At 45.7% G+C, this 17,223-nt stretch overlaps 1 protein-coding gene across 1 annotated transcript in view; it reads right to left on the minus strand.

Moving 5' to 3' along the window:
* Nucleotides 1-16,082: 16,082 nt before the first annotated feature.
* The window catches only part of LOC119393299 (sodium-coupled monocarboxylate transporter 1), a 43,599-nt gene continuing 42,458 nt past the window's right edge, over nucleotides 16,083-17,223 (minus strand). Inside the window, exon 17 of the mRNA XM_037660241.2 lies at nucleotides 16,083-17,101. Within this exon, the coding sequence (XP_037516169.1) occupies nucleotides 16,991-17,101 (111 nt within the window). The 3' untranslated portion in view covers nucleotides 16,083-16,990. The remainder of the gene's footprint in view (nucleotides 17,102-17,223) is intronic.

Here is a 17,223-nt window from a genome sequence, read left to right on the forward strand (position 1 = left end):
ACGGTACAAAAGGAAGTGAAAAGTGAGGAGCGTGGGGCAGCCGAGACATGCCAGCTTTATAGTTATCGCAGTCGGGTCACATGATTACTGGGCAGCTTAGCTGGCCGCTCTTATCAACAACACGTGGCGCTATCGCATACATGACATGTCCTCCCGCTTAAATTGTGGGGAGCTACCATTACACAAAATTAAGATGGCGTGTAGCGATCTGGCGCTCGTCGATTGCGCACGGGATATCTTCGCACTGGTGGTGCTGCCTCGGAGGCTGCGGGCGCTGACGTCGGTGTCTCCGCAGTGGCGTCCGCGAACTCCCAGAAGGTGTCCTTGTTCTCCTCCCCCTTGGAGTCGTCAGCTGCACCCAGGAGAAGCTGATCTTGGTGACGATGCCACACGGCCAGGCCCCTTGGCGTGTGTACCTTGACGGCATACGAAACGGGTCCTTTCTGCCGTACCACAGTACCCGGAAGCCATCTGGGTGGTCCCCTGTAATTTCGAACAAGAACACAGTCGCCCACAGCAAACTGTCGAGCTTTGAAGCTGCCTTGGCTGGACTGAATAAATTGTTGGTGACGAACTAATTCCTCTACATCTGGCTTGAGAATGTCCAGCTTGGAACGAAGACGGCGACCGAACATAAGGTTAGCCGGCGCTTCTTTTGTCGTAGCGTGGGGTGTATTCCGATAAGCAAGTAAGAAGCTGTTAAGGCTGGCCTGCAGGTTTCCAGTGCTGAAATCTTTCTTCATGGCAGTCTTTAGGGACTGAACGAAACGTTCTGCCAAGCCATTCGAACTTGGGTGATAAGGCGCTGTTGTGACGTGGCGCGCTCCTATCTCCCGAACAAACGTCTGAAACTCGGCAGACTTAAATTGTGGCCCGTTGTCAGACACGATTGTTGCCGGATAACCAAAGCGGCTAAACATTTCGCGAAGACGATGAATGGTTGCCGTGCTAGTTGTGTTTTTCATGATACACACCTCTGGCCATTTAGAATGCGCATCAACCACAACTAAGAACATGTGCTGCCGGAAGGGCCCAGCGAAATCGATGTGTACTCGCTTCCAGGGGGATGTGGGCCACGACCATGGGTGCAAAGGAGCACTGTTAGGGGCACTACGCTGCTCCTGGCAAGGTTTGCATTCTTTGACGTGAGACTCAAGATCCGCGTCAATTGAAGGCCACCAAACATAGCTGCGGGCCAACTCTTTGGATCGCACAATACCTGGATGACCGTCGTGAAGTTCTTGTAGAACCAGAGACCTCAGCTTTGCAGGCACCACAACACGCATTCCCCACAGGAGGCAGCCTTGGTGTGTGGTCAGCTGTGTTCGCCTGTCAAAGAAAGGCTTGAGCTCCACGTCGTCCGTAAAGTTAGGCCACCCCGTATTTGTGAGCTCGAGTACTCTGCAAAGAAGTTGGTCATGTGAGGTTGCACGTGCAATATCTTTGTGTGTGACCGGCATTGATTGCAAGCGCAACGAGTAGAACGTTTCTTCTGCGTCGTTAGCGGACTCATGACGAACTGGCAAGCGCGACAAGCAGTCAGCCTCTAGATTTTCATTTGCCGGTCGAAACTTCAAGGAGTACGTGTAGGCAGACAGCGTCACTGCCCAACGTTGAAGTCTTGCTGCTGCCAAAGTTGGTATGCCAGACTTTGGGCCTAAAATAGTCTGCAGTGGTTTATGGTCCGTTATCAGTGTAAACGGGCGCCCGTAAATGTAGTAGTGAAACTTCTTAACGCCGAAGATGATAGCTAGCGCTTCTTTCTCGATCTGGCTATACTTCTGCTCAGCATCGGACAGCGTCCGTGAAGCGTAAGCAACAGGGCGAATGGTGCCATCAGCAAAAATATGAGAAAGTACAGCACCTACCCCGTAATGAGATGCGTCGCAAGCCATTTGAAGTGGTCTTTGCGGATCATAGTGAGCCAGAACTTCTGTAGACGCCAACGCAGCCTTAATGTCGTCAAAGGCCGTTTGACACTCGCTGGTCCACGCCCATGCTTGGTCGTCACGCAGCAGTTTGTACAGGGGATGGGCCAGCGTTGCCAGTTGAGGTAGAAATTTTCCGTAGTAGTTTACGGCTCCGAGCAAAGAACGAAGCTGCTGCTTGTTCTGTGGCGCTGGTGCGGCTACAATGGCATCAGTCTTGTCCGTCGTGGGATGTATGCCATCGGCACTCAACTTGTGCCCCAGGTAGGTCAATTGCTTCTGAAAAAAAGTGCATTTCTCAGCTCTTAGTCGAACTCCCCGGTTTTCCAAACGGGTTAGAACTGCTTCCAAGTTCTGCAGGTGTTCGGCTCTAGTCCTTCCGGTCACTAGAATATCGTCCAAATAGCATGCGACACCTTTGAGATCTTTGAGCATGGTGTCCATTATTCGCTGAAAAATACCAGGCGCTGAAGACACGCCGAAAGGGAGCCGGTTTACGGCGAACAGTCCTTTCGTCGTGTTGATCGCCAGAAGACGACGCGCCGGTTCCGCTAGCACTACCTGTTGATAGGCCCTGTTCAAGTCAATTTTAGAAAATTCTTGTCCTCCACTGAGTGCAGCAAAAATTTCTTCAACACGTGGTAAAGGATAGCGATCGGTGTCTAGCATAGGGTTCACAGTTGTCTTATAGTCGCCACACAGGCGGATGTTTCCGTCTTTCTTTACCACCGGCACTACCGGCGTGGCATACTCGCACGTGGCTAATGGTGTGATGACACCCATTGACTGCATTTTGTCAAGCTCTTTTTCAACTGCTGGAACTAGTGCGAAAGGCACACTGCGCGCCTTCAAAAACTTTGGACGAGCGTCCGCTTTGAGAAAGAGTTCTGCCCTCTCTTCTGTGATACATCCCAATTCTTCTTTGAAAAGGTTGCTGTACTTTTGCAAAAGCTTGCTCACCTCTGCTTTTGCTTCCGTGTTCGTTGGCTCCCGTGCGGAGCAGAGCTTGTTGCAGGAAAATACAGCGTTCCAGTCGAGCCGCACGTGCTGTAACCACTCTCGGCCCAGAAGTGGCGGTCCTCCCTGCTCAGTGACATACAAGGGTAACAGAGCACTTTGGCCATTATGTTCAACAACAACTTCAGCCACTCCTGCTGGTTCGACTAATGCACCTGTGTAAGTGCGTAGGCGCAAATTTGTCATGCGCAACTTCAAAGAGGGGAACAACTGCTGCTGTTGCCTGCGAGAAATTACGGATACCGCCGCTCCCGTATCCAATTCCATTTCAAGCGGAGTCTTGTTTATCAGCAGGCGTACGATTATGGCATCTTTTGCCAAGCACGTCATGCCGTTTAGCATCACTTCTGTGGCGCAGTCAAGAACTTTCATGTGTGCTCGTGCGTGAGACAACTTAGCGTTCTTATCAGACTGACATATACGCTGAATATGCCCTTTCTTGCCACAGCCGAAACACGTCGCCGACGCATGTATGCAGTTTTTGCTCACGTGCTTAAAAGAGCCACAACGCCAACACATTTTTGACGCTTTCTTTTCGCTGGCATCTTTTACTGCAACTGCTTTCTGCCCTTGCTTTTGTGCAGTTACACGATTTACGTTAGAGACGCTCGTTGACCCATGTACTTCTGCTGCACTTTTTGTTGCGGAATCCATCGCTAAAGCTTTTTCAACTGCCTTCTGAAATGTTAACTTCTTCTCTTCAGCAAATAGCACTCGCTGAATATCTTCTCTTCGTAACCCACAAACGAACCTGTCCCTCAGTGCCTCGTCTAAAAAATTATCGAACTCGCACGAACTCGAGAGCGAACGCAGTTCCGCGACAAATTCGGCAATGGATTCAGTCTCTCGCTGAGACCGCCGATAAAACTTTGCTCTCTCACCAATTACTGAAGGCTTCGGTGCCAGATGGTCGCCAAGCAATTTCCTGAGGGTGTCGTAAGACTTGCTTGACGGAAGGTCAGGGGCGGTAAGTGACTTGAGTAGGGCGTACGTCTTCGCCCCTATTAGGCTCAGGAACGCGTGAACCTTGTCTGCCTCCGGTACTTTGTTGAAGTGGAGAAACGATGCCAACCGTTCGTCGTATGAAGTCCAGTCGCTTGCGGAGTCGTCAAAAGGCTCCATGTGGCCAATTCTTCCCACCACTTGCGTCACTGGATCTGCCATCCCTGCTGTTCCGGTAGCTCGCAATGCGGCAGCGACAGCCCCAGGAACTTCAAACAGGGTAGAACCTTTCTTCCGTTATGCCAGCGCCGCTGCAGGTTCGAAGCAACTCGTCGCCAGATGTTACGTCCAAAGCCCGGAGACAAACGTAGAACAGTAGCAAGCTCTTTATTGCTACATCGTGCCGCAAGTACGACGGTACAAAAGGAAGTGAAAAGTGAGGAGCGTGGGGCAGCCGAGACATGCCAGCTTTATAGTTATCGCAGTCGGGTCACATGATTACTGGGCAGCTTAGCTGGCCGCTCTTATCAACAACACGTGGCGCTATCGCATACATGACAGATAGCTCTTTTTCGGTGGGGAAGTAAATGTAATGCATAAGAGCAGCACTACTTGCAGAAGCAGAGAACGCTGCTCCCGTAGAAAAAAGGCGACGATTCAACAATACAAGCTTTGCGTTGGTTCTACTATTACTGGTTACGTTTCTGCGTCGTCTCTAATAGTAGAGTACTTCTTTAAAACGCTTCATTATATTACAAATGGCTGCCCTCATGCTTGCCTTGGTTTCGTTTTGTATTGCCTTCTTACGGTTGAGGTTAACTAAAATCTGGGTTCCTTTTCTTCGTTATTAAGTAATGGGTTGCGTGGTAATAAATAATAAAACATGAGAAGTTTACTTGCTCCATTTCCAAAAGCGAAACCGAAACTGCAGCAAATATCTTGGTTGCAATGCTCCAGCGAAAAAACAAGCAACTAAATCTTGAGCAGCGTTGTACTAGTAACAATAATTGCTGGAGTTCTACGTGCCCAAACCATAATATGTTTATGAGGCGTGCCGTAGAGGGCTGCGGAAATTTCGACCACTTCAGGTTCGTAACGTGCATCTAAAACCAAGTACACGAGCCTCTAGCATTTTCGCCTTGTTCAAAAATGCTGGAGCCGCCGTCAAACCTGTGCCCTTTGGGTCAGAAGCCGAGCACCGTAACCGTTGTACCACCACGGCAAACATAAGCAATTCTGAGAGAGACAAAAAAAGAAGAAAAAACAGCATTGGAATTCGAACCAAGGCCTCAGCGATTACGCGCAAACAGCCAGCACGGATGATCAACCCATTCAGCCACAGCGCGCGGCGGCTAGCCCGTGATACGATAGCTATTATAAAGATACTACGGTCAAACTCTCCTTGCAACGCTCCTTGCAAGTGTCCCACCTTCCAAAGAGCAGGAACGGAATGCAAAAGTGAAAACAGCTTCTTTCTGTTTGCAAAAATGCGCTGCAGACCATAATTCGATGTTTCACAGCGCAAGGAACGAGACGACATTGGAAAACACCCACAGCGCTGAAGTTATAACTGTCTATATTTTCAAACTTACAGCAATATATATGCGCTCTTCACCAGGAAAGAGAAAAGAATAGAGCAAATGAAGCATACAAAAAATTCCAGAAACAAGCGTAGAAGCGCAAGCAATTTTGAAACGTGATAAAAAGTGCACGAGTGCAGCTTCGCTTGCTCTTTCGAGCAACGAAAGTGAATTTCTCGTGATCGTAAAATATATGTGATATCGACGATGGGTTGTTGTTTCCTGCGACTACAACTTTTTGTACACCAGGCCTGCAATTGTCGCATGACCAAAATCACGTAACATCGCACATCTACTTATGTGACTAGAATCACGTAACTACTAGCCACGTGACTAAAAATCACGTGAAATCAAGTAATTAGTCTCGCCACTAAAATCCCGTAACGTCACGTAACAATTGACGTGACGTGTCGGCGCCAAAAACTTCGGAACAAGCGGGTGGCGCGGGGCAACCTCAGCGTCCGCACTGGACTCTAATAAAGATGTACTTTCTCTCTCACGTGACCAAAATCCCATCACGTAACTACTAGTGGCGCGACATTTCCCCTTCAGAACCACGCAACAAGTGCGTAGTCTGGGGAACCGACCGAAACCTGAGAAGAATAGATTATCCAAGCCTAGCCATATCCTATAATACTATACTAGCAAAACCTCTGCACCTCTAGCAATAGCTTGGTATTACTAGCAAAACTTTAGAAGAAGCTAGGTCGAACGCTAGCTCCGCTTTCGGTTCCAGCCTTGCGCATCCAGTACATGCTGCGCATATTTTCATTTACAGATGTTTAAAATGGCATCTTATTGCGGTACGTTGAGGTGGGCTGCGAGTGCGTGCGAAAAGCTGCTGAATCACAGGACTTTCATTTTGTAACTGGGAGCACCAGTTCTTGGACTTCCCGAAAGCTTTGATCCACACACTTCATATCACACGGACCTATCCGATGCAGCGCACAGTGCTTTGTGATGTTAAAGGAGAAGGCATGCTGGTTTTTTTCTGTTCACGTAGGGCGATAAATATGACAAGAGATGAATAAAAATCCCAGTTTCACCGCAAGGACGATGCAATGAGTGCGATAGCAACAAATGAAGCAAAGCTGGCAGCTAACTCTTCTAGCTCCAGTCTTGCGTAACTCTACAAAATGGTGCTGTAAGAGAACACAGCCACTCCAGGTAGGAAAGGGGATTTCGCACAGTCTCTTCGAGTTGAGAGCGCAGCATATATAAGGGTAAATGAGCCGTCCTCTGATGCTTGTCGAGATAGCGATTTTGATTTCATTTAAGTTAGGGCGAAATCATTGCACTGCTGTTTGAAAAAGACCAAATAATGTTTCCTATTCCTTGATTGGCTTAATTATCTGTTGGTTTCATTAGCAGTGTCTAACAAAAAAAAAAGAACCCCTCGAAAAATTCCCGTTCGTTCGTTAAGATTACGACAGACACTTGCGTTAGCCCTAAAGTAAAGAGCAACTGCAAAAACGTCCAACTTTGTCATTTAATTACTATGCCTCGCTTGTCTAAGCTTAGTTCGCTTCCTTTGCGTTGCTGAATTGTAGGTACCTGAGAAGATCGTAACGACATCATGAGAAGGGAGAAATAAGTTTCCAGCACAATACGCGTACAAAAGTTCGAAAGAGCTTTGTTCACCATAACTTGATCGGGCGTTCTGTTGCTTAGGGCGTTTATAAAAGAATAAAGTAAGAATTACAAATGTAGATGTCAACGATGTGATACGCGTGGAGTGCTTAAACATACACTAAAAAAGTGATATAATAAAGAGAAAAAGAAACGGCAGCTCAAGATTACAGTCAAGAACCGAAACCGAAATGAAAGTTCTTTTTTGTTTAGGTGGCGTCATCCTGTGCGATGCTGTGGAACTAAGTCACGGGCTGAAAAAAAAATGCTGATCCGTCGCCAGGAATCGAACCGACGACGGTGCGGTGATGCCGCACTCTGAACTTGAGCGATTAGCTCGCTCGGCCACGGTGGACGCCTTGTCGCCTGTGGTAAGCAAGGGTTTATCAATTTACCACAAACATTTGAACGACCGCGCTTCAAAAAACGCGTTAGGGAACAATGTTATGCCAATTGCGGCAAGTTGAGAATGGCTTCAAACGAAAGCTGAGTGTCAGGACTACATGTGATTTCCTGACCATTACCATAACTTGCTTAGTTTTACGACAGTGACCGTTTTTGTCTCGAAAAACAGGCCACATTTTTCGCCGTTTCCATAGACTCCCATTGTACAATCTTTAACTGCTCTGGGAACAAAATTGAAGCTTACTGCAACATGATCGCTGCAGTCCTCTCGCGCGTTTAGGTTCCCAGAAGCGCTCTGTGGTCTGCGTTTTTCAACATTCACCCTCTACACTTAATTATTCGGGAAAAACTCGCCAGTTCCATTGAAAACGCGCTAGCTTCGCGCCGGGGCCGCCAGGGGCGCTGGCTGTGATGTGTCCACGAAAGCTGGATATGACTCTTTTTTGTGTGTCCTGACTTGCCATGTATATGACGCTTTAAAGAGACCCGGGAACTGTCTTTAGAGATCATTATACTCCCGTCGGAGAGTCGTGTGACCCCAAAGAGAGTTAACGTGTCTCTTTAAAGAGTCATATGCGTGGCAACTCAGAACTCACTGAAAAGAGTAAAAAATATATTTTTTTCTTCTTAGTGCGAATGTCACTCATGTATGCCGTACATTGGGTACACATTCAAGAACCTCAGTCAGTCAAAACTTATTCTGGGTCCTCCCATTACAACGTGCACCTTAATACATGGTGCGTTTTACGCTTAAAACCTCATTTCGTTAATTTATATCAAACCTAAATTCACACAATAAAATTTTAACGTAATTTTCTCAGCAGTATAAAGCCCGTGATCGATGCTGTCAAATATGGCACCGTTTACAGGGTAAGTTGTTGCATCCGCGCCGTGGCAGCATAGCAATGTGCGCCATGGTCAGTCTTTTCCCATCCAGAGAATTCAGCCAGATTTTTTTCGAAGGTGGTCCTGCAACTATAGATCACATACCTTCGAGTCCTTACGATCTAGTCTTTCTCTATGGTTATGGTGCTCGACTGCTGACCCGAAGGTCGCGGGATCGAATCCCGGCCTCGGCGGCCGCAATTTCGACTGAGGTGAAAATGCTTGAGGCCCGTGTACTTAGGTTAGGTGCACGTCAAAGAAACCCAGATCGTAGAAATTTCCAAATCCCTCCACTACGGCGTCCCTCATAATAACATCGTGGTTCTTGGACGTTAAAGCTCAACAATTAATATTATATTATCTTCGAGTCCTTAATATGTATCTGGTTTTGTCGTGGCATTAAATGAGCTGCACCTGATCAAGAACAACGTCTGCCGTGTTATTAAAACTTATTTATTTATTTATTTATTTATTTATTTATTTATTTATTTATTTATTTATTTATTTATTTATTTATTCATTTATTTATTTATTTATTTATTTCGAAATGGCCATCAGCGAGGGAGGCTATGATAGAGTTACTGTATATGCTACATAAAGGTAGCATATACAGTAATTCTAGGCAACAACACCTTGCCGTGACGGCTTTTGGGCTTATCCTACTCCTAACAATAATGGTTGTCTTTGTTACTTGTGTACCCTTTCTCAAACTTCTACCCCCAGTATATTTTCCTGTGGCGAATGCTGCGCTACGCTGATAACGCGCATGCCGTTCTTGGTCAGGACATGCCAGGCGCGCTGCGCTAGAAGAACAAAAGCAAGAAAGATAAGCAAGACTGATTACACTTACATTGGAGGGGGAGGGGGGGAGCAAGATAAGCTCGAAAGAGTGCAAACATTTCTTAGGGTGTACAGCGTTTTACCAGACGTTGAGGAGTAAAATGATGTGAAAAGAAGATTATTCAATGTTTCGAAGCGCATGACGCAATTTCGAGCACCAACAAATCCGGCTGTGCACTACCCGCCCACCAGATTATTTATGCACAGTCAGGTATTTAAATACCAATAAGTTAGAAACTCACAGGGGCCGGGTGGCGCAGGGTCTACCCTGCGTCTTCTCTGGACCCCAATAAAGTTTGCATCATCATCATCATCATCATCATCATCCCTTGTGCACTCGTCTAAGACGACTGGAAGGCGAGAGCCATCTTCATTTTCGCCTCAGTCGATGCATTGATCCTTCCCCGCCGCTCTACGAAAGCTTCCTGCCCCTAACATGGTTTTAGGGGCGAAGCTCCTTAAGGCGGCACCCGTTCGTCCCTCGTAGTCGTAGTAGTAGTCGTAGTGCGTAGCCATTCTTACGCTTTGACCTCCAAGGTGGTGCCGGTGGGAGATTTTTCCTGTGCGTTGTTGAACAATAAAAAATTCGCAGCGTGCGCGTTAACTAAAAGCCGAATTCTTCTGTCTCTCATTCCCCATTAGCAGCCATTGGCATGTTCCAGTAGGAAACGTTAGTAGAAGTAGAAGTGTAAGTGCTAGCTAAAAGCCGACTTCTTCTGTCCCTCATTCCCATTAGCAGCCATTGTTTACCTCTAAGGTAGTGCCTGGTGAGATTTCTCCTGTGCGTCATTAAACAATAAAAATTTTGTTCAAAACGCCGTTGATTGATGAAATAAACCAACGAAAGACGCCAGATGTTTTGTAAAAGCAAAACGAAAGAACGCCAGATGTTTCTAAAGCAAAATGAAAAGACGCCAGCTGCTTAACGAAAGACGCCAGATGTTTTCTAAAGCAATGGTTTTCTAAACAATGAAAATTCACAGCGTACATGTAAAATTAAAGTGAGCTGCAAGTCGTCATAACTCATCGAACCTTTAGTATAAACGCGCCCGATCTCACGTCGGTGATGATGTACTGGGCAGAATTCACGGAAGATTCACGGTTTACCGATGAACCTCCGCAGCTTCGCCCAGTCATCATCATTCACTCCGTGGATATGCTGTGATTTTTTTTCCACTGCCTTCAGGATCGGAGGCGCCTCACCTGCTGATAAGGCTGCAACGGGGGCTAGTTGGTACGACTTGATCTTGTAATGCGCTACCAGGTATGACAGGGACCGGAAAAAAAAACATCACCCTGCGTTGTCTTTCGTATTTCTTCGGCCCGTGTCATACCTGGCAGCGCATTAGAAGATGAACACCTCACCTGGTTTTGCACTACCGCCGTGATCGGCCCACCTTTGACCAAGCTGCGATGTCATGTGATGATTTTTCGCATCACTCGTGTAGACGCCGCCGACGCGAAACGCCGGTCAATTTTCGCGTTTGATGAGGAATCTAAGGATTTGGCCTTGATAACTAAGATATTTGTAGTTCTGATTAATGCACTTGCCCCTGCGCGCACAAGCAAGTGTTTATATGAAATATTGCTTTCGGGCTCTTCGCACAAAACATACACGAACTTGCACTTCGAGTTCAGGAAATTGTATTAAAAAGAGCAGTGTACGTTATGTAGGTTCATATCAGGGGCGTAGCCAGAAATGTAGGGGTGTGCGAATAGTGAAATTTCATCTCGAATCGAATTCGAATCGAATAGTGCCGAATAGTGACAGAAAATATCGAATATCGAATCGAATATCGAATAGTATCGAAGCGTGGACCGCCAGTTACGGCAAGACAAAAAAAAAAAAAATCAAGGAAGCTACTGCGTGGTGACAGCTTTGCTGCGCGCTTGTTCGGGAGTCTTTTCGTCATTTTTCCAGCTTTTATGGGCGTGCAACCATGTTAATAGAAGAGCCGCCATTCTAGTCAGCAGCGCCACTTTTAACCTCCTAAGGAATAACAGAGGGTGGTATGGCAGATAGCTTTTTTTTTTCCTATGGCCGTGCAATACGGCTGATTTGACAACGGTCACGTTATTGTGCTCCATCGCCATGGGTGCTTTGAGCCCGAAAATCTTCGGGCGCCCGTTCACAGCAGCGTTTTGATTGCGCGCCGAAACGATGGGAGTTTCTGATAGAATGGAATTTCAGAACGAGTCGTCAGTGCGGCAGTGGGGACTGCGCAGCGTGAACAAATTTTCGCATCTGAAACCAATCATCAAGGATTTCGCGGGCCAAAGTCGGGGCGTTTTACGGGCCTTGCGACATATGCGACCGAACTATGCAAGAAATTCGGAAGCGAAGTTGAGAAGGGCTTGCCACTTTTCTTGTCTTTCATTTTACGTGCTGAAATAACATAACCTCCTCTAAAATAAAGGTGCGCTCGTTTTTGAACCAGGAAATTGGTGAAAGTTGTAACGAAAGGCCTAATGTAACGACGTTAGCGTCCAGCCCACCTTCACCAAGTTGCACCACTGTCGCGTTTTAAATATTCGTCCTGTCGAATTATTTGAAAGTTCGAATACTAGCTATTCGAAAGTCGAATCGAACTATTCGATTAGGTAGTATTCGATTCGAATTCAAAACTCGAATATTCGCACACCCCTACAGAAATGTTTCTTTAAGGGGGGGGGGGGGGTCATCCATACATTATGTATGTTCGTGCCTGAATTTGTATGTGCACGTGAATGTATATATGCAGTACGCATGAAAAATTGCAAAGTTCCGTGGCAAAGAGGGGGGGGGGGGCGGGTTGAACCCCACTCCATGTCTACGCCAATGGTTCATATAACAACATTCGACCAATGGTGACGGCGAGGAGACTCCCTAGACAGGACGTTTCTGTGCTGCCACCTGGCGCATAAACGTACGACAGCGTGAAACCTGTTGAAGCGTAGTCTCCGAGATCTCCTACGCAGCGTAATGACCTCATTTCTCCCTCTCCTGTCGCGCCTAGTCTGAAGCGCCGGTCACAGAGCCACCATAGTTTCATTTCGTCCGTATGGGGGGCGTGAGCAGCGCATTCAGGACTGATTAAGATTCAGTGCTCAGTTCCGGTATGTGTAGCTGGCAGTTCGCAGCCCTCACTTTTTTTCTCTCACTGTCCCGTTAGTTTGTCTTTTACTGAAATAATCTGTTGTCTTGTCAACGCATCCAATGGTTAAGCATATTCAGAAAGCCAAACTGGTGTTCTTTCAAGTTTTACGTCTACCACATTTATTACATATTCAACTTGTCTTTTCCGAGCACAGCTGCGGAGCTTGAGCGGTCGTTTAATAGCAGCAAGTAAAATAAATAAATAAATAAATAAATAAATAAATAAATAAATAAATAAATAAATAACCGGTTTTTATTGGCACAGTGTGCTCGCTGTTAGTGTTTCGTTCGTGTAATAAGGTTTCATTATCGTTTTGTTACGAACATCAAAACTTTTTGACAGTTCTCTCAGATGACCAGTCGAACGTGTAATTTGCTTGTTTGCAGAGAGTAGCTTATTTTTGGTTTGGCTACATATGATTGAATGACAGGCCAGGAATGGATGACAGGTAATGGTGAGTAATGTCCGGTCAGTAATAAAGAAGCAAGCTTGATTTGGAAAGGAAGATTGCGTCTTTCTTGAGATGCGACATCAAAACACACACACACACACACACACACACACACACACACACACACACACACACACACACACACACACACACACACACACACACACACACACACACACACACACACACACACACATCCGCAGGGTCCCTTATGCATTCACTTAAAGGGACCGACAACTGGCCAGAAGGTATGATAAGATCCTGGTAGAAATGAAAAGACCGCGAAATATAGTGACGGATTGTAGCATCCTTTTCGCTTTGTGAGTAGGATTTATATTTTTAATTCGTGTTTAAAAGTAACAGTAAACCGGCATGTCGCGCAGCCTAGCGGAAGAGCCTTTAAGCTGAATTATGGAGTCGATTACTTTGCTGTATGAAGTCACGCGGTCTGATGCAGTCATGCACGCCCATAATTACTCCTCAAAATTAGAGTATGTATATTGTGATCCATCCCCGCTATATTATGTTTTGCTTACGAGGTAAAAGTAGTTGCACGGCGAAAAGCGGCGCTGCCTTCGCGGCAGCCAGTGGAATATGTCGAGCCGTGACGCATGCGCGTGGAGTGCACGCATGCGCAGTAAACCGGCCCGCTGGAACACGAACCGTTCTCGCTCTCACTGTTTGCAGCATGTGTTGTCACTTTTGTATACGACTTCATATTCTCCGCAGATAGAACAATTCTGATTACAAATGTTTCACGGCGTTTTCCACGTTACCATTCCGTGATTAGACACTCTGACCGGTAAGCTTTCCGTTGCGCTAAAGAAAATAGGTACCATAAAGATTGGTTGTCGGTCCCATTAAGACGACTCGAAGGCGAAAGCCATCTTCTTTTTTCTCTCAGCCGATATATTGACGCTGCCCCGCCACCCTTCGAAGCTTTCTGCACCTAACGAGGTTTTGCACTGCTTCCAATTAAGAGCGGAGGCACTTCACCTAGTTTTGCACTGCCTCCGTGATCGGACCACCTTTGACCAAGCTACGATGCGATGTGATGACGTCATCATGTGACGTGACGTCACGATGACGCTGCAAATTATGGCGATCTGTGACGTCGTCGTGACGTCGTCTCGTGATGGTTTTTTTGCATCACTCGTCCTCGACGCCGCAGGACGCGGTACGCTGCCGACGCGGGACGCCGACGCTCAAATTTCGCGTTTGATGAGGCATCAAAGGCTTTCGCCTTAATAGCCACTTATGATTGTCTTGTTCGAGTGAAAAGTCGCGGAATGTGTTTTTTTGTTTTTGCTTTCTTGCTCAATGAAGTGAGAAAAAGAAGGTGAGGGTGGGGGCTGTTTGCTCACAAACGCTTTTTAGGTATAAAAATACTTGCGTGAGGTTTACCATCATTTGCATTAATTATTATTCTGTGCGCATCAAAGAACCATTCCACGCTTTTGAGAGTTTTGTGATCTGTCGTAAACAGCATTAGCTTTCTTCCTAAAGTAACGGAAACTAAAAGAAAGGAACGCGATTTATACAGTTCGTAAACATACAGACACTTTTATTGCGGTGATTCTGTTCGTTTCCTCTCGCTGCCTTCCTACGGACTGTGTAACATTTCGTTCACTTCATAGCTTATTCCTTGAAATTTACCATTATTCCTCTATTGAAAAAAAGAAACAGAAAAAGAGTGCTGCACACTGGTTCCAGGAATGAGAACGACCAACACTGAACAACATTGCTGAACACTTTTATTCATTTTTTTATAGTTTCAATAAAACATATATACAAAAACATAACTATTTGTTGACAGTGCTCGACGTATAAATGGTGCGATGTGTGCGAAGTCCATGTGATTCGTCGTTGCCTACAAGAGCGCGTCACTATCAGTCCAATACAAGCAAAGGCATAACTGCCTACTAAACATATTGTAGCCTTTCGTAAAATCATGAGATCCGGTGCTTCAGTATAACGAATTTAAACGGTATAACAAACAAACACATTTTCAATTGACAATATCTTCACAACAACATATAAAAATGCATTCTAAGTAATATGTCTTTGTTTTCAGTGCTTATTTATTGTATACATGAGCTATACTGGAAGTACTGTGACTGCACTCGCAGTCTGTACCAGGAGAACACGCTAATTCTGTTCCGCAGCAGATATCTCGCTTGAGCTTACATTGAGGATCTATACTGCAGCAGGGGGTGGTGAAATATGCCACTTTAAGAGCGTATGCTTGTGTCTTGCCCATGAAAAAAAATGAGGCCCTATAATAAGATGTGAAATGGAGCGTTCTCTCATCGCTTAGTTGACATTCGCTATCTCGACAATAACATGACGTTTATCTATCACTGCCTGGTATTGTTGGTCTGACACTCCCATTAGAAGGTGGAATAAAGCGAACAGATAATCCTATAATATATTCATGTTACCCCCCCCCCCCCCCCGTTCCCTCGAACAATGTTGCCCCCTTCCTTGAGAGTAGGGTGACTTTAGGCCTTGTAAAGATGCTCTTCCAAGGCTTGACTGGGTTAAACAAAAGGACTTGCTGGGTTTTTGTTGTTTAAAGAAAACAAAGCAGGCAGTTAACAAGAGATACATCCAGTAAGAGATGCTGGTAGCATGGCTGAGAAGTGCACGTGACTGCAGTGTATTAAATAACGACTGCAAAAGAAATTATATAGGGGAGAAGGAAAGAGGAGAAAGAAAGATTGAGAAATAAGCTGGCCTTAAATTTACGATTTCTTTTAGACATAACCTTATCACGACTAGTACTCTGACGATAATTTTTGTTTTTGTATCACTATCATTCGCTTGTGACGATGCAGGTTCAATAAAGTGAATGCAAAAGTTAACGTAACGAAAAAAAAAAAGAAAAGCATCTGCATGCAGCATAATTGTCTATCGTCCTGCCATACATATTTCAGTATGTAGTTTGAGCATTGCAGCTTTCGCATTCGGTGTAATAAGTGACTGCAGTATTATTTGTTAAATGCCCTCCGTCAAGCGCGATGACTAGTAATGAGTCATATTCTGAAGATTGGTCATGACTTTTACAAAGCTGCAGTGATTGCGCTTGGGACCGAAACTATACGGAAAACGCAAAGTGGACACACATTGTTATTTTTATAAGTGGCCCTAATATTGTCCGAACGGTAGAAAGTTGAACGAGTAGCCGTGTGCAGATGTTGAAATTGCCTGTGAATCGCATCTCATTGGGCATACATTGAGCTAAACGGCCGCGTAGCTGACAAGATGTAGAGCATAAAATTCGAGGTACGCGACTAAAATAATGAAACGTACTCCTGTCTATTGGAGAGTTGCTGGTCACCTTTCGACTACAGAGCTGATAGATCTGAAAAATGGAGCTGACGATAACATCCCAAATTGACGATGAAGAAAAGGCGACCCAAGGAGGTGTCTACCATTTATAATTCTTTGGTGCTACAGAGTGTAGAGAGGGCCATGATAAAACAAGAGAAGTGATGTTTCACTAAGCGTTGGTAGTGCAGTCAGCTTCCGCAAGGGATGGCCCACGAACACATAACAATGACAACTGTTTCAGCGAGAACCAGAGCATAGTTGTAGTCCTTGAATATGTCAAGTATCCGCGCCATACAAGAGCTCGTGCGCTGATTGATGTTTCATGGAAATACGTATCTGAAGTTTCGTGCCATTAGCTAATGATCGCAAATCGTTGTTTAAGTAGAGTGTCATGACGTGCTCACATTGAACTAACATACCTGGTGCGCGGTCCTGTGGCAGTTTCAATGCGCCAAAATTATTCCAGCCCCACTGAGCCCTAAGGAGAAGTAAAGTAGAAAGGAAGAGAAAGCGCTCAAGGAAGCATTTTTGAGCTGGTGATGTGCAGTGAAAGGGGGAAAAAAGCACGGGACATCAATCGAGCTAGATAGAAATGGAACGATAAAAATCCGCAGAACGCCGCAGTACGTAAAACGAGTCACTAAACCGACAGAGTTGCGAGGCACATCATTTGCACAGTATTTGGTCGTTCTCTGGAAAATGACGGCCTTGAATCATTTCTTTGTCTTTGTACTATCTCTACTGCGGGGCACTTTCATAATTTAAGGCGCATAAATCGAAGTATGTACGTGTAAACGACATAGACAGTTCGTCAACCTAAAATATCACAGTCTTTCCGGCCGCCTACATAGCCGTGTGTTCCGTGCCGTCGTCATTGGTCATAGCGTAGTTCACGTGACCATTGGTGTAGCTTACGATCTCGCGGAGTTTCTCTGGTTTCTCGGGGGAGTTGTCCTGGAATAAAGAAATAAAGAAGTTAGGCAGAAGCTTCCTACTAGGCAGTAGCGTAGCCAAATTTTTTTTCCTCGGTTGAAGGGGGGTTCAACCAAACTGTATGTACAGTCGATCGTTTGTAT

This window comes from Rhipicephalus sanguineus, chromosome 5 (genome assembly GCF_013339695.2).
Source record: "Rhipicephalus sanguineus isolate Rsan-2018 chromosome 5, BIME_Rsan_1.4, whole genome shotgun sequence".
Classification (NCBI taxonomy): Eukaryota; Metazoa; Arthropoda; class Arachnida; order Ixodida; family Ixodidae; genus Rhipicephalus; species Rhipicephalus sanguineus.